Source organism: Dioscorea cayenensis, unplaced genomic scaffold (assembly GCF_009730915.1).
Source record: "Dioscorea cayenensis subsp. rotundata cultivar TDr96_F1 unplaced genomic scaffold, TDr96_F1_v2_PseudoChromosome.rev07_lg8_w22 25.fasta BLBR01000165.1, whole genome shotgun sequence".
In the NCBI taxonomy this organism is placed as follows: Eukaryota; Viridiplantae; Streptophyta; class Magnoliopsida; order Dioscoreales; family Dioscoreaceae; genus Dioscorea; species Dioscorea cayenensis.
The window spans coordinates 13,211-22,698 of NW_024086556.1; the positions used below are offsets into that span (position 1 = coordinate 13,211).

General features: G+C 31.4%; 1 protein-coding gene, 1 long non-coding RNA gene and 1 pseudogene across 2 annotated transcripts; 1 reads left to right on the forward strand and 2 right to left on the reverse strand.

The window, feature by feature from the left end:
- The first annotated feature begins 1,639 nt into the window (after positions 1–1,639).
- LOC120253687 lies at positions 1,640–2,866 on the forward strand (annotated as a pseudogene).
- A 2,097-nt stretch (positions 2,867–4,963) lies between these two features.
- On the reverse strand, positions 4,964–6,922 carry LOC120253688. Its single transcript, XM_039261963.1, has 4 exons — positions 6,693–6,922; positions 5,830–6,147; positions 5,265–5,352; positions 4,964–5,100 (listed from the first exon to the last, which is right to left on the reverse strand). The coding sequence occupies exons 1-3, from the start codon at positions 6,876–6,878 to the stop codon at positions 5,284–5,286; spliced, it is 573 nt and encodes a 190-aa protein (XP_039117897.1). The 5' UTR covers positions 6,879–6,922; the 3' UTR covers positions 4,964–5,100; positions 5,265–5,283.
- A 1,524-nt stretch (positions 6,923–8,446) lies between these two features.
- On the reverse strand, positions 8,447–9,488 carry LOC120253685. The gene is made up of 4 exons (XR_005534370.1): positions 9,209–9,488; positions 8,769–9,115; positions 8,574–8,679; positions 8,447–8,489 (listed from the first exon to the last, which is right to left on the reverse strand). It is a non-coding gene; the product is annotated as an uncharacterized LOC120253685 (long non-coding RNA).

Here is a 9,488-nt window from a genome sequence, read left to right on the forward strand (position 1 = left end):
AAAATATATCTTTTGTGACGGAAACAGATACAACGTCATGTGATGGCTGGTTAAAAAACATTTTAAGGGTTATAGAAAAACATAAATTTTTTTTGTAGTTATTCAGCCAATATTGCACCAAACACAAAAATATTACAAAATAATAGATTTTGCAATGGATGCAAAAATAAATAAATAAATAAAAAATAATAAAAAAGTTCTTTTCTCATGGCATTCTTATGGTAAAGGACCAAACGTCTCCCAATGAAATGCTCATTTTTGTTACCAATAGACCATGAGTTTTTGTAACCAACTTGTATGTCATATCAAATAATCAACTTAGGCATTTTATTAAAAATTCAATTCAATTAATTTTTTTTTAGAAATTTCTATTTTTGCAGGGATATATAAGCAAAAAAGAAAAAAAATAATAAATATCATCAATAATAATTTTTTAGAAAAATAAGATTAACTTATAATTTTTATTATAATAAATTTGCATCTTTGAATAATATTGGTACATATTGTTTATAAAAATATTATAGTTATTACCATTTTTATTAATAATATATTAATAAATGAAATACTAAAAAAATATTATTAAAATTGATTGCTATTTAAATTTTACCCTATACGAATAAAAATATAAAATATTTAAAATTTAATTTTATTTGTATAATTTGAATTCATTAATATTATATATATATATATATATATATTGCAAATGTACACTTCATATACAAATCCCAAATTAAAAGTCTAACCAACATGAGTTGGTAAAAGTGATTAAGATTTAATTTCTCCTTACATTCTTGTAGACAGAAAATCTATGTGCCAAAGACTAAAAAAAATTGAAAATCTAGCGCTCTGTCTCTCTTTGTTGAAAGTGGCTTTTGCATTTTAAATTTTATTTTTTGTTATTTATGAATTTATCTCTGATTTATCAGTTTTTTATGTTATGTTATATTTTTAATTTACATGAAAGTGTTCGGTTTGAATTGCTGAGTGAATTAAAAAAAATTAAAATTTTCACAAGTAAAATTTAATTTTAAATTTTTATTAAAATATTTTTTTTTCAGAAATTAAAAATTCTTCACCCTTGAGAATATAAAATTTAATTTAATTTATGATCAAGGTGTAATAAACTTAAATTTTACAAATCGGGATAGACATTGTTTATATATATATATATATATAGAAGAAATTTTAATTTTAATAAAATTTTGATCTTATCAGATTAAAAAAATTTAAATTTGAGTTTAAATGAAAAATTGATTTTTATTCTGATGGATAATGATCCTATTTATATATATATATATATAATTTTAATTTTAATAAAAGTTCGATCTTATCTCTATTTGAATTAAAAAAAAATTAAATATTAGTTTTAATAAAAATTTGACACTTATTATGATGGATAATCATCCGAAAAAAATAAAAAAATAAGAATATATGTATATATAAAAGATGTGTATTGGATGAGATAAGGATAAAAAAATAATTCAATTTTTTTTAAATAAAAAATCCCGGCGACAAAAAAGAGGAACATCAGGGAAGTTGTTTCTTGCGTTAGCCCCCCCACACACACACACACACACACACACACACACACACACACACACATGGTGCCCTTTTTGCTTTGTTTTTGGAAAAAAAAAGGGATCAGCATGTATGCAGCATGTATGCCCTTGCGTGCTTTTCATTCCCTCTCCCACTCTCTCTTTCTCTCTCTCTCTGAAGGCCACGACGAAAAGGGCCGGAGAAAGCCAAGAACAAGATGAAGGACGGTGTGGTGTCTCCCACTCTCCTTTTCTTTCTCTCAACGCCACCACAAAAAAAGCTGGAGAAAGCCAAGAATGAGATGGAGGACAGTGTGGTATCGTCCACTCTCTCTTTTTCTCTCTGAATGCCACCACGGAAAGAGCCGAAGAAAGCCAAGAACGAGATGGAGGACAGTGTGGAGGTGATGGTGTACCGCTCCACCATTGCCGCTGAGCTCAAGAAGTCGATGTTCTCCGCCAAGGTCGGCCTCGTCCAAATGCTCCGCGGCAGGTGTGATCATGGATATCGTCACACCCAAGTAGGCACACATATGCCACTTCGTCGAAGCCCTCATTCTCAAAACCATCGGTGTTGACTACATCGATGAGCATGAGGCCCTTAACCCTGCCAACGACAAACACCACATCAACAAGCACAACTTCTGTGTTCCCTTCATCTGCGGCTACCTCGATCTCAGCGAGGCCCTCTGCTGAATATGCGGGGGTGCCACCATGATATGCACCAAGGGTGAGGTCGGCACCGGCAACATCATCGAGACTATCCACCATATCTTCTCCGTCATGGGTCAGATTCATTCCCCACAACATGGATGACATTGAGGTCTTCACCTATGCGAAGAAGATCGTTGTGCCCTCTGATTTTGTCATGCAGACCAAGTAGCTTGGTAGGCTTCCCTTCATCAAGTTCGTTGCGGATAGCATCGCCATCCCCGTCGATACTAACCTTATGGTACAGCTTGGATGTGATGATGTCTTTGTCTGCTCGACATCTACAAGAGTGGTGAGCCTGCTCACCGTGCTCGCATAATCGTCCAAGCAGTGACCCACTACAACGATCTAGAGATCCTTGCTGATGTGAGCTGTGGACTAGGTAAGGCCATGGTTGGTATCAACCTCAATGATGCCAAGGTCAAGAAGTTTGCAAATCGATCTGAATAGCCCATCATGGATTATTATTGTGTAGCTCTTCATTACTCCTCTTCAATCAAGCATTATAAAAAATTATATCATTTGCTCTATGGTTAATTTTGCCCTATAGTTAGCAGCTTATGCTTTTTGACTATTATTATGATTAAGTTATTGAATCTTATTCTCTTGTTCTGCATTATGAAGTGGTGGATTGATTCCGTTGTCTTTTAGATATTGTGCCTCCATATCCTTTATTTTCACTGATCATAAATAGGAGATGTTTTGTTGCTTTGTTGAGAAAAAAGAGAAGAAAAGGGGAAAAAGGGGGGTTCCCAGTAAAAAAAAAACAAAGAAAAAGAGAAAAAATTTTTGGTTTAAATGAAAAGGGAATGATATAACAAAAATTAAGAAATATATTTGTTGCCGATGGGTATTTATGTTATTCTACAGATTGAAGGACGTTATGAACTTACTTTCAGATCATGAACTATCTTAGGAGTTAGAGAAAATTCCTATTGCTCACTTTGAGGTCGTGGATGCTCATTGAACAGGGAAATTTTTTTAAATTCATTTTGAGGTCATAGATGCTCTTAGAGGTGATGGAGAATATTCAAAGATGAAGACCTTCTGAACGTACTTTGAGGTTGTGAACCCTGTTAAGAGTCAGAGAATTTATAATGCTCACTTTGAGGTCATAGACGTTCATTGGAGTGGGAAATTTTCTTAAACTCGCTTTGAGGTCATAGACAGAGTGATGGAGAAATTTCAAAGATGAAGACCTTTCTGAACTTACTTTGAGGTTGTGAACCCACTTAAGAGTCAGAGAATTTCTAACGCTTATTTTGAGGTCATAGACGCTCATTGGAGTGAGGAATTTTCTTAAACTCGCTTTGAGGTCATAGACACTTTTAGGAGAGATGGAGAAATTTCAAAGATGGAGACCTTTCTGAACTTTGAACCCATTTAATAGTCAGAGAATTTTTAATGCTCACTTTTCTATCATAGACACTCATTGGAGTGGGGAATTTTCTCATACTCACTTTGAGGTCACAAACTCTCTTAGAGGAGTGATGGAGAAATTTCAAAGATGAAGGCCTTTCTGAACTTACTTTGAGGTTGTGAACTTTCTTAAGAGTCAGAGAATTTCTAATGCACACTTTAAGGTTATAGACACTCTTAGGAGTGATGGAGTAATTTCATAAATGAGGACTTTCTGGACTTTGAAGTCATGAACCCTCTTAAGAGTCAGAGAGTTTCTAATGCTCACTTTAAGGTCGTAGACGCTCCTTGGAGTGGTAATTTTTTTTTTTTTTTTTCTGAAACTCACTTTAGAGTCATAAATGCTCATTAGGGTTAGAAAACAAAATTCTAATGAGAAATTATAAAATTGTAAACCCACTTTGAGGTCTTGTCACTCATAAACACTACAAATAAATTGCCATATAGTGACGGTGTAAAATATGTTGGTAAAAGTCAAAAATCCGTTGGTAAAAGTCCCAAATCCCTATACCAACAGTAAAAATAGCTATTCCAACACTTATTTTACCGTCGGTAAAAGCCTTGTAGGTATAGACCTATACTAACGGATATAGCGTTTGTTGGAATAGATTTATCAGTTTTACCAACGGAATATGATTGTAACTATTGGTAATACTGTTGAGATAGCACCGTCAAATTACTTATCCTATACCAACAATAAAAACACTTATTCTAACAATTTTTTTACAATTAGTAAAAGTCTTGTGCGCATACATCTATAGCAACGGTTATAGCTTCTATTGGAAAAGATTCATGGGATTTACCAACGGAATATAACTGTAACTATTAATCTCACCGTTGGTAAAGCATCTCATATTTATTTACCTTATACCAATGATAAAATGTATATTCCAACATTTTTTACCGTCAATAAAAATCTCATAAGCAGAGACCTATACCAACGGTTACAATATTTGTTGGAATAAATCCATTTGATTTATCAATGACTACAACATCCGTTGTTATAGATGTATATTCAAAAAGACATGTTTAGCTTTAGCAACGACTATACCGTCGGTAAAAAAATTTTATATTAATAATTAATCTGTCAATAAAACTATTATTGTTACCCCTGGACATATATTATGAATAGTTTAATAACTCATACACAATTAAATTAATTTACAATAAATTAAAACAATCAATGGCATTAAAAAAACACAAAAACATTCCACTAAAAATAAAAAAGAAAAACTATTACATCACCACAAACATATATTTATAAGGTATATGTCCAAAAATAAACAACGATTTAATCTTGACAACCAAGAGTTCTTCCCTCAATTTCAAATCTAACACAAAAATAAACTACTTTCATTTCATGTCTAACAACCCAATAAAACAACAAGAATTTTCCCAAATAGAACCGATGTCATCTTCTAAATGGCATCACCTACAAGAACCATTTAAAAAAAATACAATTAATAAGATGTATGTAACAATAAAACACTAATATAAAAACTTAAAATAATAAGCTGAATAATATACAAAAACTATAAGTAAAATAATATACAACATGTCATGCCTTCTTTTCATTTGGAGACAATAAGAGCTTACTTGATGCATTTGGATTTACTTAATGACTTGATTCATGAGAATGATTATTCCCACGCGGCGTTTGTTGAGCACTAGAAGCATCAGGTACCTACAAATTATATAAAATAGAAGTTAAAATTGTTTACACAACAATAGCTAAAAGGATTTGGAAACTAGTAATAACTTGTAAAGATTAAAAACAATGATATATATCAAAGACAATTAAAAAATTACCAACAATACCATCAAAATCCTACAACAAACCAAAATAAAATAATTAAATATGCAACCATCAAAACAAAAAAATGAACAAAACTAATATATGGCAATAAGGGAAAATAAATGTATTTAAAAACAATGATAAATATCAAAGACTATTAAAAAATTACCAACAATACCATCAAAATCCTACAACAAACCAAATTAAACTAATTAAATATACAACAATCAAAACAAAAGATTAAAAAAACTTATATGTGCCAATAAGGAAAAATAAATATATTTAATCCATAGTGTGACTATAGACTAACAACAAATTTGCTAGTCTAATATATATATATAGCTAAATATACATAGTATCACATACCTCTCCATTGACTATGCGAGTCACAGCATTTAGAACCTCCATGTTCTCATTAGAAAATTGCTTTTGAAATAATGAAATCACAGTAGTTAAAGCTTCCTTCAATCCTTGAACCTCAGCCTTCAAATCTTGTACTTCATTATGATATATGATTTGAGAACATGAAGGACCAGACTTGCTTGATGAAGTAGAAATTGTTCCCATACAACGAATACACCCTCTTTTCTCTGGTCCTTTAACTTGTGAATACACATCATTTTCCCATGAACACCTTTTAGGATCTTGTGAATTACTTTCACTTAATCCTTTCTTCATAAGTTCCTACAATATAAATCAAAAACATAAAATAAAAATACTAGAACCTCTATTTCCTTGCCATCCATAATTCTACAAACCATTGAATTTGGTGTAAGTGTCAAGTTATTAGAAAACACAACCATTAATTAAAAATAGCATGAAGTTAAATAAATACCACAACAGAAGCTGCTTTTCATTCACAACACTTCCATCTTTACGAGTACGAGTGCGTATATACATTTCAGCACGTGATGGTGGAATTCCATTAGATTCTTCAGTCTACAAAATTACTTTATTTAAGTAGATATAACAAACTCAATTTCCCAAAACCCATAACATTAGTCAAAATTCAATAAAAAAATTGTAAATTTATACCACAGTTTGAAAAATAGTAGGGAATGATCTTGTTCCTGCACAATGGGGTTCATCAGATTTTGAACGATTTGTTCTATTTGTCTTACTTTGTTCCTATACAATTTTTGAGTATATAGAATATAACATAATGTATCATTATGTTTTGATTATCAAACCAATATAAATGGTATATAATGTGAAATATATAGATATACCTTCGCTTTGTCAGTCAACCAATAAGTAGCAATTACCAAAAAATGTTGTTTGTCTACTCGAGGATCATCAATCTTTGAGGCCATTTCCTCTACTGTCTTGTGTTCATCATAATATTTTGACTTCAAAAAATTCTTCCATTGCCTCCACTTAGTACTCATATCAGACACTATCCAACTCTTAACCATTTGAGTTGTATTTTCATTTAAAGACTCATCATTCTCATGTGAATGCAACAACTAAAAATGTGAATTTGGTCTAAAAATTTTTAAGATAAGAAAAAAAGTATTAGTTGAATGCTAATATATTGAAGTAAATTATATATCTTGAACATAATAAGATTTAATACCTCGATTACTTTCCATATTTCTTCCTTTGTAGAATCTGGGTACTCATGCTAAGTTGTGTAAGTAATAGGTGCAAAGTTAGGCATTCGCATCATACTACCGATAAATCGAGTTAATTTAGTAGCTTCTTCTCCAATTGGTATACGGTGATCGTTTAACTTGACAACAACTCATTCTTCATTATTCAAATCCCAAATATCAGCCATACGTGTAGGACCTCGAACTTTTTTTGGCTTAGCATTACCTACATAAAAGAGTAACACAAAAAAATTTAAGTCACAGTTAAATATAAATAAGTGAAAATACATTAACTAATGCGTTAGAATTTATACATGAAGTTGATGGTTGTTCAAATTGTTGTCGAGGTTCATTTGGTGAAAGCTCAGTTCCTAAAAACACAGATTGTTGTTCAGATAATGAGCCTGATTCGGATTATTGTTGAGAAGTTGAAGTGTGATTTGCCTTAGTGATTTTCAACCGTTTACGCTTTCCCATTTATCTGAAATAAAAAAAATTAACAAATAAATTAATTTCTTCATAAAAAAATGCCTCAAATAAATCTTAGTTAAAGGAAAATAAGTAATTTACCTTTATATACTCTTAAAGGACATGCATTAGCCAAGGTAATCAAAATATAATAAAATTCAAACACACAAATTAAACTTGATACCCACATAGTCACATCAACAAAATAAAATGAACAAACTTGGTTCTATAATCAACATCAATAACACGAAATTAAATCATAAAATAGATCTAAAAAAGGTCCTCATTATGTTCATAAAGAGCTTGTTCTTCTTCATGCGCCGTTTTCATTTCTTGTGTGAGCTCCACTCCATCAACTTCATTTCGAACCCATTTTGTAGTGTCATGTGAGTCATCATCTTGTACTTCTCCACTCCCTTGACCCCTATCAAAGGATGATCCACCACCGATATCATATATGTCCCTAAGTTTTGCATGCTTGACAATAAGCCAATCTTTATTCTTTTCATCTTGAACATAAAAGACCTTCTTAGCTTGTGATGCAAAAACAAAAGGATCATCAACCAAATTAGTTCCACTATGAGCAAGATGTGAAAAATTCACAATAGTAAAATCAAATTTATCTTTCTTCAAACCTCTATTTGGATCGATCCAATCACATTTAAATAAAACAACTTTGAATCTACCACTGTAGTTTAGTTGAATGATGTCAGTTAAAACCCCATAATAGTTAATTTCTCCTTCAATAGGTCGTGCATCCCTTGAACTTGCATAACTCATCATCTTAGATGTTACAACAACCCCACTATTTTGAGTTTTCAACCATCTTTCACGAGTTTTGGTGTGAAATCTAAAACCATTAACAATGTATCCAGTGTATCTCCTTGCTGTATCCATTGGACCACGAGCAAATAGTCTATGTTCATCGGTGATGTTTGCATTTCCTTGTTGCTCCAATTGTGCAACCTATGTAATATCATACATAATTAATTAAAATAATGCTATAACTTAAAAATATTATAAGTAATCCAAACGTGAAGTCACACATACATGATCATGAAACCAATCATGAAATGTTTCACTTTGTAACTTTTGTATCTCATTAGGCGAAAGACGTGGGGAGCGATTACGCCTCTTAATAAATTGCTCATGCTTCCTAAATACAAAATTAAATATACTAAATAAAAGAATTTCAATTAATATAATTTAGCACACATAAAAATTTATATGATAAATTAATCTTACTTTAAAAATGGAGAAACTTCATCAGAATTGAACAACACATAACGATGTGCTTGCACCAAAGTTTGGTTGTCAAGTGTAATACGTGAGACCCTCTTACGCTTGTTACTACTAAAGCCTTTATTTTTTTTCCTTCCCAATGGTTTCCAACATTTACAAAAATGGATACTTCCTCATCATTGGCAACATTTTGATCTTCTTTATTTCTGGTTGATTGATTGAAGTTAGTTTCAGTCCCCACTAAATATCGTGAAGCAAAAGTTAAACATTCATTAGCTAAATAGCCTTCTGCAATTGAATCCTCTGGACTAGCTCTATTACGCACATACATCTTAAGCGTAAGAAGAAACCTATTCAAATATAAATTCAAATATAAGTATATATATTAAATATAAAATTGAAATTTAGGTATTTAAAATAAATATTTAGAATGCAACATATACCTCTCAACAGGATACATCCACCGATATATGACTGGACCAGCAAGTCTTGCTTCATTTGCTAAATGAATAACCAAATGTACCATTATGGTAAAAAAAGACGGAGGAAAATTTTTTTCCATTTCACATAATGTTGAAGCAGCTCGATACTCAAGCAAATCAAAGTCACTTTCTTGAAGAACCTTAGAGCAAAGGTCTTTAAAAAAATTGGACAAGTCAATTAGAACTGAGCACACTTTTTTAGGTAAAGAACATCGTATTGCTATGGGAAGAAATTCTTGCA